The sequence below is a fragment of the Neolamprologus multifasciatus genome, chromosome 4, assembly GCF_963576455.1.
Source record: "Neolamprologus multifasciatus chromosome 4, fNeoMul1.2, whole genome shotgun sequence".
NCBI lineage: Eukaryota > Metazoa > Chordata > Actinopteri > Cichliformes > Cichlidae > Neolamprologus > Neolamprologus multifasciatus.
Window position 1 is genome coordinate 29,526,937 of NC_140442.1, and position 19,600 is coordinate 29,546,536.

At 39.8% G+C, this 19,600-nt stretch overlaps 1 protein-coding gene across 2 annotated transcripts in view; it reads left to right on the forward strand.

Annotated features, from left to right (window-relative positions):
• The window catches only part of LOC146520778 (thyroid hormone receptor alpha), a 127,756-nt gene that overhangs the window by 61,835 nt on the left and 46,321 nt on the right, over window positions 1-19,600 (forward strand). For both annotated transcript variants that reach the window (XM_085157393.1, XM_085157392.1), the window contains exon 4: window positions 16,810-17,023. In XM_085157393.1, the coding sequence (XP_085013519.1) occupies window positions 16,968-17,023 (56 nt within the window). In that variant the 5' untranslated portion in view covers window positions 16,810-16,967. The remainder of the gene's footprint in view (window positions 1-16,809; window positions 17,024-19,600) is intronic.

Consider the following 19,600-nt stretch of genomic DNA (forward strand, 5'->3'; position numbering starts at 1 on the left):
ACATCTTTAAATGTTGTGTTATCTGTCAGCATTAAGGTAAAATACACGAAGATTACAAATCCTCACAATCTCAGGTTTTAGTAATTTAATCAGTATCTGTTAATCTGAACTTTATGGCTTTTAAATTTGGAGAAAATGGCACGTAACACACAAAAGATCACACGAGAGTTACTTTTGGTTTGATTTGGTTACTGTAGCTTCCAAATTCAAGGTGCTATTTGTTTTCAGGCATAACTATTAGAGGTGGGAATCCCCATACATCCCACGATACGATATTATCACAATACTTAACGCACGATACGATATTATTGCAATTTTTAAAAATATTTTGCGATATTCAGATTCTATACATAAAGGTAAACTTTATCAATATTCATTTTCTCTAATATCAAAGTCTCACACTCAGTCTTTCTCTCATTTCAGTTTGATTGTTGACAAACTGAACGGTTTGTATTACAGTCTAGTCCAACTTAACTGAATCAACCATCTGGTACAATTATAGCTATTCTGAACTATGCAGTTTATGAAAACTATGCAGCCCCTTCAGCAACTGAAGAATTTGAAAGTAAATTAAAACAAAATATAATTTTACATGAAATAAAAAAGTTTTAAACTTAATTCAAATAAAACATGTCTTAATTAAAATAAGTAAACTGTCATGTTTATTGCTGCCAAAAACAAGTTAAACACATTTGGACAGTGAAGGAATGTCAGGATTCTTGCTCAGAAAAAGGATCAACATGCTCTGAAGTCAGAGCACAAAAACCTTTTTGTAACAAAATATCGATTTCTGCTGTCCCTGTATCCATACATTATTAGAAACAAAATATCACCATGCTACACAGTATCGATTTTTCCCCCACCCCTAATAACTATAGCTCAGTGATCTAAATCATCATGCTGTGTAAAATCAGAGTGTGCATGTTATCCTGTTAAGATGCTACTTGAGAAAAATGTCTTTGAACTCTTGTTTCTTTTTGCTTTTTTAATCTATTTTCCCTCTGACTACAGAATAATTACTGAGAAGTAGATGGTACTCTTTAGACTGGTACTTTTCTCCTCTATTTGACCAATGAAGGAACTTTCTTACTTCAAGACTCACAAACACATTCATACAACATGCAGACATGATCCTATTGAGCCACAGCCTTTCCTATTAGGAATTTTATCTTGATTGATAAGAACTAGTAACTATTACAAGAGTACTTTGGAAAAGTCTTCAGCTACTCTTGTTGAAGATCTTTCAAAGATTTTCTTTGGACAAAGGCTACCTGACTATTTTGATAGGAATGATGCTCAACACTGGTTCATCTCTTGAGTTGTTTTTATGCTTGATTGAGTCAGTGTTCTCTACACAGAACTGACAATTTGGTAAATAACCAATTAATTTATAATAAGTGAAAAAGAAACGGTACATCATGTGAAGCGGGCTAACCAGGCTAAATGTCACGGCTAAAGTAGTTTTCACTGATGGGATTTTCCATACAGAAAAGGACAGAAAATGAATTGTCCTTTCAGATGGAATGGCACAGAAGGAAGGCTTTGTGGCTGTGCTGCATTAAACGAGCCGGTCTATTTTCTGCGTTTGCTAGTTGGCAGCCGAGCAGCCGATGTCTGGACTACTGCTGGATATTCTGGCTCGACCACTTTACCCCGTGCCTTAGCCAAGCATGAAAAGTCGCTGATCCACATTCAGAGCCAGATTTCTCTAAACTCATTTGGACACAGTCGCATTGACGTGGTTCTGGATGGTCATTGATAGTTTAGTGTTAGCACGAAAGCAAGAAAAAACTGAGAAATCTTAAAACGTCTCATAGATGCTTTATGATTTCTAGGAAAACGGATGCAATCTCATCCATGATGAGGGTGACATTGTTCCTCCATCCAGGGGGATTTCGTCTAACTATTGTACCTGATGCTAGCTAGGATCCCAGTGTTGCTGACATTATAGAAATATTTCCTGTGCCTCAACCTTAAACCTTGTTCTCACTCCCAAGTCATCTCATGTTGCTGGTTGCTAAGGACCCATCAGAATGGTGTTGGACTGCACTGGTTACCCACTTACTGTCTGGACATAACGGTAGTAACCAGCGAAATAAAATTGTAGGAAACAAGCAAGGATTAGGGGTAGAGTAGGGGTCATGTTTCACATTAATCCTTTTATTTATCCAGGGAAAAAATCTCATTGAGATTAAAAATCTCATTTCCAAGAGAAACCTGGCATCATGGCAACAAAAGTCACATATCACATAGCTATATAACATTTAAAACAAATACAATATCCCATACCCATGTTTGACTCATCTAAAATGCTGCCTAGTTATAACCAGTGTTGGTCAAGTTACTTGAAAAGTAATCAGTAACTAATTACTGATTACTTCCCCCAAAAAGTAATCCAGTTACTTTACTGATTACTTATTTTCAAAAGTAATTAATTACTTAGTTACTTTTTAAAAACACGATTTACAACCTGAATAGGTGATAAAGTGATAGATCTTTCAGCCCAATTCTACTTTTTCTGCATAATCATCATACAAAATGTAATCAAATGGAAAAGTCTCTTTTAAAAACTTGTTTTATTAGTTTTAATCTTTTAACTTTATGCATCAAGCAAACATTTAATTATCTGCAACATTCTCTGACTGGAAGAAATTAGTTTAATATTTAAACCTATTTTCTGCACATTCCAGCACATAAAATAAAATATTTTGTGTGTTTACACTCAGTCTTTCAAATAGATGCAAGTAAAACACAGCAGAAAATAAATAAAGTCAAAGACTAGCGGTCCTGTTGCTCTATTTTCACCTGTAAAGCAGGAGTGGGGTAGGCGGAGGTTTACCCTGGTGCAGGTGTGCAGCGGTCAGTGGAAGAATCCGCGAGTTTCTCTGTGAGTTTCCCATTACGTCGTAGCTACTCGGTGCTTGTTTGTTTCAAAAAAATCACGGTTTTAGTAACGCAGTAACGCAGCGTTCCTACGGGAAAGTAACGGTAATCTAATTACCGTTTTTGCAATAGTAATCCCTTACTGTACTCGTTACTTGAAAAAAGTAAATCGGATTACAGTAACGCGTTACTGCCCATCTCTGGTTATAACCCACCCCATCATCTTCATCCACCAGTTGTTTGCTGGTAGATGTACAAAGAGAAAGAACAGGCAAACATGTTTCCTTAAATCCAAAGCTTAACCACTCGAGCTCATTTGATGTGCTTTGTGGAAAAAATGTCTTTCTGTTCTCGTTCATATATCCAAAAGCAATGAAATTCAATTTTATGCTTTTCAAAATGAAAGTAGCTCAGGCATCATCTGACGCCCACACAGCTACTTTAAAATGCAAGTAAACAGATGAGGGGAAAATGGGGGGTGATGCCCACTCAAGTGTACGCACAGATGCAAATTAAAAGGATAGGCATGCATACTGACCCAGTGCATACAGAGACAGTTATCTAAAGTCACCCACACATGCACACTCCCAACAGCCCGTAATTGCAGTCGCCGGCAGAGAAAACGGCAGCTGTACATAGTCAAAGAGAGCGGAGGAAACAATGAACACACAGAGCAGACGACTGCTGTAAGTAAAAGAATGAAAGTGGAGCAGGCGAGGAATGGAGGAAGGCAGAAATCGAGCATGCCAGGATTTGAAAAACATTTTCTACATATTCACGTTCATTTGTAATCAAACCATTACCTAAAAAGTCCTCTCCACAGGTAGCTTTAAATGTGCAGAGGGCTCTAAAGCATGTAATTGAAAGGTAAATGTCGACTGATAATTCCATGTGGTTTGGTGGATGGAAATGAAAAGGGTAACAGACATGATAATGCTGAGATGACCTTCAGATACTTTAGTGTGATCTTCTGTGTCTGGGCTGGTTTTCAGCAAATCTTAGAACGAGGTTCGCATATACGATACTGTGGAAAAGTCTCAAGGCACTGCTTTCTTTTTGACATTTGTTAGGAAAATGGGAAATGGTGCATTCTTGGAATAAGCAAACAAATGAAAATACATTATAAAAGCTCACAAGCTCACAAGTCAATGTTTGATATGATGACCTTTATTCTTCACTCAGTCTAAACCTTCTTAGGCGAGCTTTCTGCTTTTTTCTTTAAATATTATTCAGGAATATTTCTCCAGGCTTCCTGAAGGACGCATTCCAAAGCTCCTCTTTGGATGTTGGCTGTCTTTTGTTACTTTCTCTGTAAAAATGGTCCAACACTGCTTTAATAATGTTGAGGTCAGGGCTCCGGGGAGGGCGAGTCCATGACTATGAATCATGTTCTATTGTGTGTTTCTATCCAGGTATGTTTTTACTGCACTGGCTGCGTGTTTGGGATGAACAAATGAGACCTCAGAGAAATCAGACACTTTCCTGATTAGAGCAGGGCGATATGACCAAAAATATTTATCACGATATACATTTGAAAATTTGCGCTAACCATATAACTGACGATATAATTGACACTAGACAAAATTCTTTACAACTCCACAACTTTACTAGTGCAAAAAACCCCCAAAAAAATCAATGATTTTCACTTAAACAAGCAGCTGTTTTTTATGTGCATTAAAGTTATATAAAGATGTAACAGTGCAAATTCCTCGCTGACAGTTTAACCAAAAGGCATTTCCAGTGGAAACTGGCTGACATATCCTCAACATAACCATGTATAATATCCACAAAACTTAAAAAGAGGTTATACACACACAATACGGTAATATTATGTTGAAGCACAGTACGTATCACTCCGCGAGGCTCCGCCTACGATAGCCGTAATGCTCCGACAATCCATCAAGCGGTGTGGCTTCGTAGCTTAGCAAAGTCGTACTGAAACATTTGACAGATTTTCGAGCGCCGTGCACATAAAATCGTTTCGAGGTCAGTAAACACAACCAGAGTTCATACATAAGGCACACGGGATTATAAGGGGCTCTGTCGATGTTCAGAAAAATCAAAGGATTGATTTTAAGTGTGCCATATTTTCCAAACAACACGGTAATAACGACGGCCCGCTAGCATGCGCTACCAAAAATAGTGCTTTGTTGTGTATCTGACGGATGAAAGCTAAACCAGTTCCACACCAGTGAAGCTGCAGCATTTTTACAAACCAATTCTGGTTCATACGTTTCATTTAACGATCCACTTTTGCTCTTCACGTTCTCCGTCGCCGCCATGTGTGTATGTAAACAAAGGCACTGCGCATGCGCGTTTTACCCATATTCTATCGCCATATTTCATTTTCCTATCGTTGCCCAACATTACACTGGTATTACTGTGAACGGTATGATATAGCCCAGCCCTATTCCTGATGATGGTTCAAACTCTAACAGCATTTATATGTTTTAATTTCCATCAATTTTGACCAGATCGCCCACACCGCTGACTGAACTGTAGAAGCGGGCAATATGTCGAATGTATTTGATGTATCACAGGTTTTTCCACGTGTGTTGGTTAAAATGGCTTTATTGTAGCCATCGAGCATGTTGCCATGAAAATATTAAGCACTTTTAAAAAAAATTTTTTTATCATTAACCCCCATCCTTCATGTCCTGCCAGATAGGGACAAAGCGAGGGAATGAGACTCGCTCGTCATCTGGACTTCAGGAGGAGGATGTCAAACAAAATGCAAAAATTTGCAAAACATGCAGTAAAAGTGTTGCCACTAAAGGTAGCAGCACCTGAATTTATTCCACCAGCTGAAAAGTCTTTCACTATAAAATTAAGACTGTTCTTGGTCCGTCGCTTTTTGTCGTCACTGTCTAGACTTTTGTTTCTGTAATTTGACGTCATCAAAAATTTTATTTAACAGTTTTCTTATGTTAGAAGCACAAAAGACACCCTTTTAATTTCAGTTGTTTTGTTTGTCTCATGAAGTTTTGCTTGATGTACTTTTTTGTTGCTGTGATCTTTTGTTGTGTTGATCACAGAAAGACACTTACTGTGAAAAACCTCGGTGGGAAACTGATGGTTAAAAATAAAACATTTCAATTCATTCAGATTTTTTATTTTCACTAGAAAAAAATCACTGAATGGTTGATTTGAATGAGTAAACCAGTGCAATTCTAGGCACGATATGACTGAAATAACATTGTTTTTGGAGGTTATTTAAACATATTGTGATATATATTGTGTATCGCAATATTACATCGTCCTCATATCGACCAGCTGCAGCCCCGAACATGACAGAGCCTCCAGCGTATTTTACAGATGCAAATGTTTTTGCAACAAGCTGCTTGTAACAAAGTGCCTAAAGATACAATTTAATGTGTTACTTGCTCATTTTTCTGCAACAGTGGAACATCATTTGTGTTCGGCGCCTTTTTCATGGTTGCATGACTCATGAACCAGAGTTAAGTGGTTTAACCAAAAAAACATGGTCAGGTACAAGAAGTAGACTGACGTACAGTGAAAAAATTATCTTATTTATAGGGATGGGTATCGTTTAGGTTTTATCCGATACCGGTGCCAAACCGGTACTTTTGAAACGGTGCCGGTGCTTAAACGGTGCTTAAAGAATGGAGAACACAAAACTGGTCCAAAAACCTCTCATGTTCAGCAGTTTTTTTGTAAAAAGATAACAATGTTAGCCTTTTCTGCAGCTATGGGGCATATATGGTATCACTCTTGGCTGGAAGCAGCTTAAACAATGGAAAAAACACAAACTTTGTCCAAAAACCTCTCATGTTTAACTGTTTTCCACTTTTTCTTTGGTCATTTTAGCCTTTTTGTCCAGGATGAAGGGAGTATCTGCCATCAAACAAGAAGACAGCTGCATGTAGCTATGACGGTGTTTGCTAGTTCACCTTACATGCATTAATGTAATAACGTGGTTAGCCTACTCAACGTAAATTACACACGAACAACATTAAGCTACTCATGCAGAGAAGAACGGCTGCTGCTGCATCATCATCCTCATCATTTCTGCTTCACTGGCAGGGCTAGGGGCCAGGACTCTCCTCTTCAGGTTTTTGGGGGATGTTGCTAACTCCGGGTCGATAACAGGCACCACACCCGCAGTAGATGTGCTCGGTGTGAGGTCTCGCAGCAAGCTATCAAATACGGCGCATTTCTCGGCTTTTAAAAAAGCGCTATGCGTCGCCAGGTGTTTCATCAGATTTGAGGTGTTACCTCCTTTGACAGTATCACAGTATCACCTTAAAGCACTTGTTGCAGCTGCTGAGTTTGCATATTTTGCTGTGAAGTACAGCCAGACTTTTGACCGCTTCACCTTGGACATTTTTAATCTGTAGCTATGCTCTAAAAGAACGTACGTACCTGGACCCGCCTACTATCCTCGGAAACGTAAAATGATTGGCTAGAATCCAAAGTGTATCACAGCTCAGGAAAATAAAACACCTAAATGTGCGCTGCTTTTCAGTCTGGTTACTACCGTTTATGTCAGAACCGGTGCCATCATGGCACCAGATACCGGTACCCATCCCTACTTACTTATCTAATAGGCGACTTCAGTGCTGCCTGAGCCCTCAAATAGTAAGAGATCCATAATCAGTGGTTCTGACCACAGCGTCACCACATGGTTCATGTAGACTTCAGATACTTCCTGGAAGTGCTTAGCTGGAAACTGGAATGTGTAACTGTAGAGAACTAACTCAATCTTAGATTTAGAAGTAAAATTTTCAAGAATTTGTGTTAACAGCAAGCCCTACCTGCCCTTTGACATATTCTAAGCTTATATTTCCATACAAGTATACATCTTCTCAAAAACATGTTTTGGGGTGAACTGTCCCTTGTAGGTATATGATGTTAAAAGGTTATATTATAAGGTTGTCTTTTGGATTCAGGGCTGGCATTGCCTGTGTCTTTCACCACTCTTTAAAGAGATTCTTCCCTGTCGTTACCTACTGACTCGTCTTAGATACCTCCAACTTGTTTAGTGTATTTAAATATACATCTGATCCACATGTCCATAAACACAATTTTTAGTGTGCACATTAGTTTTGGTTTCACTTATACCTACAAAGCTAACGACGCTTCGATGCGAGCCACAGGTTGCCGACCTCTGGCCTAGTTAGTAAGCACGTATATGTCTGTAGTCAGTGCACGAAACATTCATCGTAACGTGGTCGAGCAGGTTTGACAGGAGTTTTGCACAAATGAGTCGCTAACTGAAACTTCTTTCGTTTTAGTAACAACAATGCAATACAAATAATGTTAATGATTAAGAATTATTTTTAAAAGACACATTCAATGAGCATCATAAAACTGTAAAAATAGTTGGTTTTTATATTAGATTTATTATATTTGACTAATTGTTAGGACAAACATCTCAGTGTAGTTAGGCATGTAAACATGGTCAGGATGATGTGCTGAAGTTCAAACTGAGCATCAAATGAGAGATTTAAGTGACTTTGAATGTGTCATGGTTGTTGGTGTCAGACGGTCTGATCTGAGGTCTGTAATAGTCAACGAGCAGCAGTTCTCTGGGTGACAACACCTTATAGATCCTAGGGCAGAATGGCTAATCCGCTTCAAGTCGATACGAATGTTTACAGTAACTTAAATTACCATTCATTACATCCACAGTATACAGAGGAGACTCTTTGAATGCACGTCAAACCTTAAAGTAGACGAGCTACAGCAGCAGAAGACCACACTGGGGGTCCCTTCAGCTAAGAACGGGAGACTGTTGTTGAAAACATGTTGGCTGCTACAACAAGTCTCAATTTTTCTCTGACATTGAGACGGTAGAGTTAGAAGTCACAGCATGAATCTATGCAGCCTTGTATCAGTGGTTCGGACTGATGGTTGTGTAATGGTGTTAGCACACTTTGGGTCCTTTAGTACCAACAATAGTCAGTTTACCTGAGTATTGTTGCTGACCCTTCATGAGGACAGTGTGCCAATCTTCTAACGCACCGTGTCACAAAACTGAAACCGTGTCAAACTGGTTCTTAATGAATGACGTGTTTACAGTTCTCAGATTCCTCCCAACCAACGCCTTTTGTTACAGCAAGCCTCCGGAAGTGACATTAGGTTATGCAAACATTAAAATAGGCTTTTTGCGACATCATTTTGCACATTTAGATAAATATAAAATGTGTCATGGTGGAACATCTGTCTTCTGCTGCAGGTATTTTGCATCAAAGCGCAGGGCGAGCCTCGAGAACGCTGATGTGCTCACATTTCTTCACTGCCGCCACCACCACGAGCTCATTAAAGGCTCAAACACACAGAATCACTCATGTGCAAGCAAAGTTACGCACATACACAAACGTACATGTTCACAAAAACACAAAACTGTCAAAACTCTTTGATTTTTTTCCCCTCCTTCTAATGTGAGGAAGCCTTCCAGACTACGTGTCTGATTTTATGGCTTTGTTTAAGTTGAATGCATATTTGCCGTTACTGTAACTGATGGTTATTTCTCTGCACTTAACAAAATGTTTTCTTTAAAAAGCGATTTTAATGTGACGTAAATGAAATCACGTCTGCCAGTTGGAAATGCTGGAATTTGAATAGTATGTTTGTGTTAAATCGTTTTATTTTTATTTTTATTTTTTTATTTTTTATTTTTTCCCGCCTGTCCCATTTGGTTCTTTAGCCATCAGAATTGTTGTCTGAAGACCAACAAGGATACCCAATGGATTTATTTTGCCAAATGGATCATCATGGCATTGCCGTATTGGTCCATTTGATCGACCTTTGTTTTTATTATTTATTTTATTTTCAGTTGTTACAGACGGGACAGACATGAGTGAGGGATAGGAAAGGGAGAAAGAAAGAGGAAGGAAAAGAAAAACAGAAGGGGAGAGGGACAGTGAGAAAGGGGGGAAGAAAAAATATCTCCGGGATCACCTGTTGAGAGAAAAAGAGAAAACAAGCAAAAAAAACAAAACAAAGCAACATACTATACACAACACCATCGCATTAATCTAGCTAAGTGTAAACAGCAGTAAATACTAAATATTGAATGTTGTTGTGCAGCACGCAGGACAGACAGCGCACAATGTGCTTTGAAGTAGCAGCCAAGAAAGGTGTGATTTAAGTCTACGAACGTTTAACGAACGTTAAATCGTTTTAAAGATATCGTGTCCATATATTTTATAAAGTATCTGTGTTGTAGATAAATTTCTAAGCGCTTGGCTAAAAATTACTCCTTTTTTTTTATCAATAACAATGATCAGACGAGGCAAAGCTGGGTGAAGTTCTCTCTGTGCAGGTCACCAGTTTGTATGTATTTATACATGAAGAGAAGATATTGATTTAGTCCTACAGGATAAAAAATGCAATAATTCAGAAGAGCTTACAGTGAACTCATGACACAACATAAACGTTTACTGTTGTTGTTGCTTTGATTCACTGAACCGATAAATAATTTATAACATGCAGATGATGCTTTTTGCAAATGTTTTTTGTCTGTAAATGTAATTAATGTTTCATTGCTCCATTCCACTCTGGAGATATTACTCAGCTTTAAAAGTCTTTGAGTTCTCCTGGGCACTAAAGTGTGTGTGTGTGTGTGTGGTTACAGTATTTGGACTGTTGGGTCAAAAGGACATCACATCTATAGATTTCTCACACTCTGATGCCACCTAGTGTCATATTTGAAGAAGTGAAGGTGCTCAGGCAGCAATATTCAAACCTGTTCACATAGAGTCACTGAGACGGACAGATGCCGACATGTTCATGCAAATATTTAGGAATGTTAGTGATATTTCATTATGATGATGAAGACATGTATATAACCAGTTCCTTAGTATGGAACCGGTTTTGAAATCAAGCAGAAACTAAAAAGAGACCAAATCTCAAAGTTTTACTGCTTATATTGAGTCCAATAATGAAAAGCTGCAGATCAGGTAATAATCTCTTCTGTTCCTGTTAAATAAGTTAAATTAATTTAAATAATTTTAATGGTGCTTTTATAATGACTAATCTACAGTGGAAATAACTCGGACTATTTTCTCTTTATTGCAAGTTTTGCTTTTGGATTGTTGTTCGATTGATCAGAGACTTTTGAAGAAACGAGTCTGAGCAAACTGTTACCTTCTGATATTAATCTGGAGTAGAAAAAATAAATTCTTTAGTGAATCCTTAAACAGATTCTAATCATGACATTAACTGTTCTTGAAGTCAGTCTAAGGAGCTTGGAAAGAAAAGTGAATGGAAAGTTTCATGAAGACGTTCATCCAAGAAGCTTCAGAAGTCGTTCTTCTTTCCAGCCTGCTGAGATTACCGTGAGCTGGCTGACTGAGCACCTTCACAGACAATCTCTGTATTATTTTCCAATTAAAAAGAGGGAAAATTGTCCCTCATTTCTTTTTAATGCAGTTCTATTAAGGTTTGTTTACAGTCTTATCCCCCGTGTCAATAAAACTTGATTGTTTAGCATTTTAAGCGTCTGAGCTCTAACACTGATGAATTTAGTCTGATTACATTTACACATTTCAATTCACGAGTGTGTATTCAGACCTCTCAGTTTTCTTCACATCTAACTCGATCTTTAAAGTCACACTTCACAAGTTCTCATCAGACTTGCTGCATGTGACAACACAGAGTCTCTGTGCCGGACACAGGTCATCTCAGGATACACAACAGCAGCGCTGCAGTGACTCTGGTGCCCTCATCTGGCCCTTCTGCTCCCCACACAGTGATACTGTAAGCATGCTCTGACTGATGGTGGGCTGTGAGGGGTTTGTGGTTGTAGTCATACATAGTTACGTGTGTCTGTATAATCAGCTGGATCGAGGGTGTATTCTAGTTTTTATAGTTGGGTTCAAAAGCCTCATTGAGCTGCCAGCTTTGAAAGGAACAGTCACTGTCCAAAAGGATCATGACTGTTGCACCAAACTGTTAACAGACGGTAATATTTTAATCCCTGGCAAGTGTCCACAGTGTGGACATGCTAATCCGTGCTGAGGCCTGCAGCTGCTGAAACATGACTCAGTTAATAATGAATGAAACTGAGAGGGCATTGTTTTTGTGAGACTTTGGAAGAACATGGCTCGTGCAGTCCAGTCCTGTAAAGACGGGAGTGGAGCAGCGGTCCCAGGAGCCTGGTTCCTGATGGTTCCTGAAGGTTCCTGATGGTTCCTGATGGTTCCTGATCACATGGTGCCAGCCTGAGTTTGTCAAAAAGGAAAGTTTGAAGTCTTAAGTTTCCTGAATCGGTCGGTTCGACAGCTGAAGGCTCTGCTTTTAGTACATTACATGCACCGGCTCCAACTTTAGCATCATCTTACAAAATGCAGGGTTGTCCACAGACATCAATAGAAGTGCTCACGGCATCATCAGACATCATGAGACCAAAACGTTATGAAAGGCTCCGTTGTAGTTTGTTTTTTCAAATGCACGATAAAACATGTTGCTCGTCCCCTCACACCTTTCTCCTTTTAGCAACAAAAACATGGCCTGACCTTGTGAACCTGAACCGCAGACTAATTGAGAGCCTGATGATGCTGTGAACTGTGAAAGTTGTCGAGGATTTTAGTCGACATGTCAAATCTGAGGTTGCTGTGCTTGATTTGACTTGAAGGTGAGATGGCTGTGATTCCTTCACAAGCTCTTTGGTTTTGTGAAATCTGGTGAGATCAGGGGTGATTCTAGGATCAAGCTTTGGGGGTGCTGAGCACCCAGAGAGCTGCCCATCCAGGCAAGATAAACTTTACTCGTCACGATGAGACTTCTTCCCGTCTCTGTCAGTCCCTGCATCCTTAAATGTCTCCAGTTGTCCCGAGTTCTCTCTGACTGTCTCCTTGGTGCATTTAAACCTGTTCCTCCCTGTCCTCGTCTCTGTTCTCTCTGTTATCAGTCATCATAATTTTAGCATCTCTGTGCAAGTCTGCAAATTTCTTTATTAAATCATAAGATTCTTAAATTCATCAAGTCTCTCTGTGCCTGGGTCCTCGTCACAAAACATGACATCACTGGTTTGTACATTTGTGAAAGAAAAGAAAAGCACTTTTTTGAAAAGTCTGTAACAAAACCATCAAATCAGATAAAGCTTATTTAAATGCTGCAAAAGAAGAATGTATTGGAATAAAAAAATATCCTAGCCTTAATTACTGGGAGAATAATGAATGATGCTCATAGTGAGTAAAAAGTAAACTGAGTGCATTTTTTGGACAGAGACTCACTTTTAAAGTGCATGTATGATATAATACAGACACATAAAAAATACACTCCAAAAATAGAAGAGTCCTTGAAATATACAAAATATTATTGTATTTGTGAATGCATATTTTGTATTTTGCTGCTGTGTCCTCCTCTGGTCTTACCTGCATTTAGGGAGAGATCATCTTCCTGACATTTCTCTTGTGTTTTCTGTCACCTCCCCGTCAGTGATCAGCACAATGACTGTAGTGTCATCTGCTATAATGGGAAGTGTGGTCTGGGAAATCACCCAGTCATATGTGAAGAGGGCGTATAGCATCGGACTCAGCACTTGTGCCTGGGGGAATCCACATGCTCACAGTTGCTCACTTATGCTTAACTGGTTTCAGACTCTGATATGGGTGTATGTGATGGATCCACTTATCCACTTCAGGGTCGTTTGGGGCTGGGTACGCCCTGGACAGTCTGTCACAGAGCTCACAAAGAGACCTATTCATTCATGCTCGCAGTGATCCACACATGGCAAAATTTAGTTAATTTACACATGACTCTCCAGCAAACCTAACATGTATATCTTTGGGCTGTGGGGGCAGCCGAGGTGCCCAGAGAGACCCCACACAGACCAGACCGGCCCCGGGCAAGTTACATGTATGAAATGGCCGTTAGGTTTCTGCAAACAACCATATTTGAGAATATTACCAAGTTTGTGTTTACAACATTGAATTGCTGCATTGCTGCTGAAATAACAGTCGTTGATATTTGATGTGTTCAGAGCACGAAAGCCTTTCTTATCCTGCCTGATATCCACAAACTGTAAATAATCGATATTATCCAGATCTGTCTTTAGGTGTGAGGATTTTAACAACTATAACAAGGATCGCACACAGCGTTTTAATTACACACTTTATAGTGTAAATAAGAAGTCTGATCAAAAGTGTACAAACTGCAGACAAGTAGAGAAAGTTTCGTTTGCTTTTCTTGCTCAACAGGGTTTAAACGTAGCTGTGAGGGTGAAATTTAGCCTAAATTCCTTTCAGAGGACTTGTAAGTAGCTTGTAGTAAATTAGACTTGGCTGGAGTCGGTTTCCTGTAATAGAAGCAGGATTTCTGCTGTTAACAGTAGTGAGAACACAGATGTTGTTTTTATAAGAACAAACAATCCCTGAAGTCTGAAGTCGGCCGCAGAACGTTTTCAGATTAGGACGCAGTAATCTGCACCCTCCCCAAGTACCACTGCCCCTCCCTCCCAACTCCGCCGTTGGCCAGTGCTCCCATTACATCATCGTTCACTCGACTCTTGCACCCATGCTACGACGTACGGCAAAACCAGTGATGCAGTACCTGCGGCTGCCTTCACAGTCGAGTGCTGCCTCGACTGTGAAGGCAGCAACAGTGAGGACGCATTCGTAACTGTCCTGAAACCTCGTTTTGTCACACGAGTCGATGCAGGTCTGCAAAGTTTTCACCAGTGTTCTGTTTTTTTTATACACATCCTGGAGTTTGAGTTAAAAAACATACGTGACAGGAGTCAAGAGAAGCCGTCATGAAATCACCCCTGAAAATGTAACGAAGCAATTAAAGCACAAACTGGGTTGGAGGGTCTGATCAATAAAGTCAAACGTTACATCGGAAGCTTGTTCACGCATGCATGGAAGTTTATTGTTGTTACTAGGGATGCAACGATACCAATTTTTTCAAACTGATACGATACCGATACTTGGATCTGAGTACTTGCCGATACAGAGTACAAAAACCGATACTTCTACCACACACACACACACATGCAATGAATTGGAAGACAGGTTTTATTTTATTCTCTGCCGATAAAAAATAAAATCTTAATAAAAATGACCACAAAAAAATTTCAAGTGAAAAATAAGCACTTCTGTTAAATTATTGCGGAGTCTCCACATTGTAATTTAACAAAATATCACTGAACTATTGGCACTGTCTCGAGCTTTCAGAATAATAAATAAACACTTCTGTTTATTTATTATATTTCATATCGCAGCTCGAGTATGCTGAGAAGACGGTGCAATCCTATGTTTTCCACGACTGGCATTGGCTGGTCATCCAGAGCAATAAAATGAGTCAGAGCCTCTGTTATTTTAACTGCCCGTGGATTTTCTCTTGACATTTTTCTTCGCTTTTCCAAAACCTGAGTTAAAGTTGGCTGTTCCACACTGCTGACATTTTGTTTAGCCTAGCTACAGCAGCCTCCAGTTTCTCTTTTTTATCGGGAGCCGCCAGTCTCACTCGCCTAACCCTGTGCCTGTTTAGCGCGGGATGTTCCCCTAGTGGCCAATCTAAAAAACTACAACAGAAATGACCAGCCACCCTCTGATTAATGAAATAAGTTAGTATCGGTTCATGGTATCGGTTAACTTTTACGAGTATGAGTACACACACATTTTACAGTACTGGTATCGGTACTGGTACCGATACTGATACTGATACCAATACTACCAATACAATAATACCCGATACCAGTATCAGTATCGGGGCAGTACTGGTATCGGTATCAGTACCGATACCGATACCAGTACTGCCCCGATACTGATACTGGTATCGGGGCAGTACTGGTATCGGTATCGGTACTAGTACCGGTACCGATACCGATACCAGTACTGCCCCGATACTGATACTGGTATCGGGTATTATTGTATTGGTAGTATTGGTATCAGTATCAGTATCGGTACCAGTACCGATACCAGTACTGTAAAATGTGTGTGTACTCATACTCGTAAAAGTTAACCGATACCATGAACCGATACCATGGTAGATCGGTATCGATACCGATACCGGTACCATCAGTACCGATACCAGTATCGGTATCGGTGCATCCCTAATTGTTACATAATAATAATAATCATAATAATACAATGGGAAAAATAATTCTTATTATAAGTATTTTTGTGTTTTTATTCTTAAGATGAAAAAAAACCCTACATGAAGTAAAGCACAGCGGTGTAGAGGTTAGCAGTGTCTGGGTTTGAATCCACCTGCCAGGCCTTTCTGCGTGGAGCTGAGTTTACATGTGACGGCCCGAGTTCTCTCGGGATGCTTTCCTCCCACAGTCTCGGCTGCTTGTGTGTGTGTCCTGCCAAAAATCACATTTTATCCTCATTTCTTCTCAGACTTTCCTGATTCAAGGGGTAAAAATGTGTAAATCGAACACAACGCTTTGTGGGAATCTGTGTGAAAATCACAAATCGGATTCAAATCTATCGCTGTCTGCATTAAATGTGGGCACACGGCAAGCTTGCTTTCATATAGGAATATAAGCACGATACAAAAGTTTGAGGCACTCGTCTGACTGATTACATCTTGCTGCCTCTGTCTGTGTTTATTAATGTAGATGTCAGTTATTTGCAGACCTTCAGCGATCTGTCTGAGAGTGACTGCAGCCGGGCCAACCTGTGCGATCTGCTGCCGTCACAGTTCATTATTTTGATTTGAATTACTTTGGATTATAGACATAATTAGCTAAGTGCTACAGGCATTAATACTACAGCTACCTTAAATAACTGTGACTTTGATATTGAAAAAATGATACATTTTTTAATCCAGCCTTTCATTCACGTGATTGGATGAACATCCAGCGATGTGGTTTGGAAACAAAAGAAGAACCTGAAATATCACATCTGTCATTATGTAACGCTGTGAATTAAAAATGTAGTGAAATATTTCATGATCCACATCATGTGTCCGCCTGTTTCTCACTGCATTGTTTCTCTGCCCTTCCAGCTTTCTGCTCCGCCCACTGCGCTCCTCCCAGCCAACCGCTGCCTACAGTCTGGGATGGTTAGCTACTGAGGGGGCTGCCAGTGAACGCTGAGCAGGCTGGCGAGCTCAGTGTCTGCCTCGCTGTCCTGTGATTGGCTGCTGGATGGGACTGAGGCTGAATGGAGCCAATGTCCAACAAGCAGGATAGCAACTCATCTGAGGGAGATGAGAAAGGGTGAGACAGTGGGGTCTGGTGTGTGTGGTAAACAAAACGTGATGGAGTGTACATCTGCCTTTGGCTGTGTGTGTGTGTGTGTGTGTGTGTGTGTGTGTGTGTGTGTGTCCATTTTTGATGTAAACATGAAAGGAAAGCTAAGATTAATGGTGTGGCAGGACAACAGATAAAAGCAGAGCTGTAGGCATGGATGGATTAATGAAAGATTAGGAGCTGCAGCAACACTTTTTTTTAGCTACAAGTTCAAATAATTTGAGGTATGAAGTGAAAAATAGAAGCTGAACAAATGATTGAGACAGGCTGTTGTCTCAGCAGGTAAAGAGAAGGAATGCATGAATTTAGCAGAATTTAGGAGCAGTAAAAGGGACGGCTGAGCGCTGTCACGCTGCCGACTGTACTCACTGTTGCTCCTGCACGTGCAGCTGCACACACACACACACACACGCAGCACATACTGCTTTTACCGCTTCACGAGATAAATTCACAGAGACTCACATCAGGCTGATGAAGAAGAAACTAAAGCAAACTGAAGCCACTGCTGTGTGGCGACGATGTTGGAGCACAGAGACCCAAAGAGTGCGTTAATGAAATAAAACGAAACTAAATTAACAAAAGTGTCACAAAACGACGGTGAGGAGGAGCTCCAGCTGAAGTTTGTAAACAAATGAAATAAACATGGACCACCAAGAATCCATAGCTCGTCCCACACGTCCCTCTTTGATACTACAGTCATGTAACTGTTTATAAATACGTGATTATTATGTCTTCATAGTGCTTTCATTGTGAAGCGTTTTGTCATATGTAGCAACAGTCACATGGAGTTTCTTTCCCTCTGGGCTTTATTAGTCACACCCACTGGTTTTATTTGTAGAGATTCTGGAAATTGCAAGAAAGCTGAAAAAGTAAATTTATTGAGATTTGCTTTATGTCGGCACATATATAAATCAATATTATAGATATGATCACCAGCAAATTTAGCAGAACACTATTATCGCGCGTTCCTCCAACAAGCTGCACTGTTGTGCTGCTGCATCCCCTTTTTTCTTTTAATGAGAAGCTTTTCATGTGAAACTGCTGTCAAACATTGAGATTAGTTTGAGCCTGTCGCTGAAACACATCACAGACGCGTCCATTATCACAGCCAAACTTCAAATTGGTCAACTTTTATATCTTGTATTTTTATTGCACATAAAGCAAAATCTTTTTTTTTTAATAGTGAGACATGAGCTGACTAAACCATTTTGTTTGGGGGCTTTAATAGAAACGATATTGTAGTCAGTCAGTATGTCCATCATTGCAGCGTCCAACAAACTGCGTTCTGATAGTTAAAATAAATCCATAATAAATACATTACAGCAGGCGCCGGTTTGTGGAAGCCGCCATGTGGCCCGGTCATTTGAATACAAGCTGAACTGATTGTTCTTCATCATGTTTTATGTTTGTGGCTAAAGAGCAGAATCAGCACAACAAAGGCAGAGAAGACGACTTAAAGGCGTTCACGTGTCGAAGAGGCGAATCGTTTGTGCATCTTCAGACTCAAGATGTGAAGGGTCATAACCAGTGTTGGGCAAGTTACTCTGAAAAAGTAGTTAATTATAGTTACTAGTTACTTCTTCAAAAAAGCTACTGAGTTAGTAACTGAGTTACGAGATTCTAAAAGTAATTAATTACTAGGAAAAGTAACCATTCGCCATCGCCGTCACTCCTGAAACTTGCCTAAACAACTAAATGTCAGGATGTTTTTGTTTTGTTTATTTTGGCTCATGAGCAGAGAGTGCTTGTTAGCGTTGTCCCTCGATGTGAAACGTGACGAAACTATTGAGGAAAAACAGGCGTATATATTGTTTATCATGACTCTGGTTTTACGTGGTATATGTTACCTCGTTGCTTTGTCATCTTAAAGTGGTCATCATTTACCCCTGAGCTCCAGGTGTTACCAAGAAGTGATCATCTGTCAGAAAGTGATTGATCTGTGCGCAGCTGCTTAAAGCTGCAGCTCCCAGATTACTTACAGCTACTTCCATGCAACTGATATAAGCTGCGGTGAGCTGAACACAGCTTCAACCGTCTGTTTGTTAAAAAATAGTAACGCGACCGCATTTTCTTGTTAGTAACGGTAACGGCGTTGTAACGATAGGAATAGTAATTAGTTAGATTACTCGTTACTGAAAAAAGTAACGCCGTTACGCCATTATTCCCATCACTCACCATAACTACTATGTTTTATCATCCAGCAGCAACCGGCATCTGGATAAAATGTCAGCCTCTTCCTGAGCAAAGTCAGGCCTCTAATGCACAAAAATGTGCATAAACATCCTGATTTATTTCTTATATTGTACTTAATGTCAACAGATTAGACATGCAATCCTTCTGGACAGCTGACCACAAGCCAGAGTTGTTTGTGCTACAGCGGACGAAGAGCGTGAGCTGATCTCCATTCAATCGTACAATCATTCTGTTGCTGCTATTTGCTATTTATTATGTTTCTTTGTTTTTCTTTCGTGCAATATTTTGTTCTGTGCAATATTTCGGCAGATGTGCAATTTCCATCCCTCAACATATCCTTAACGACCACAG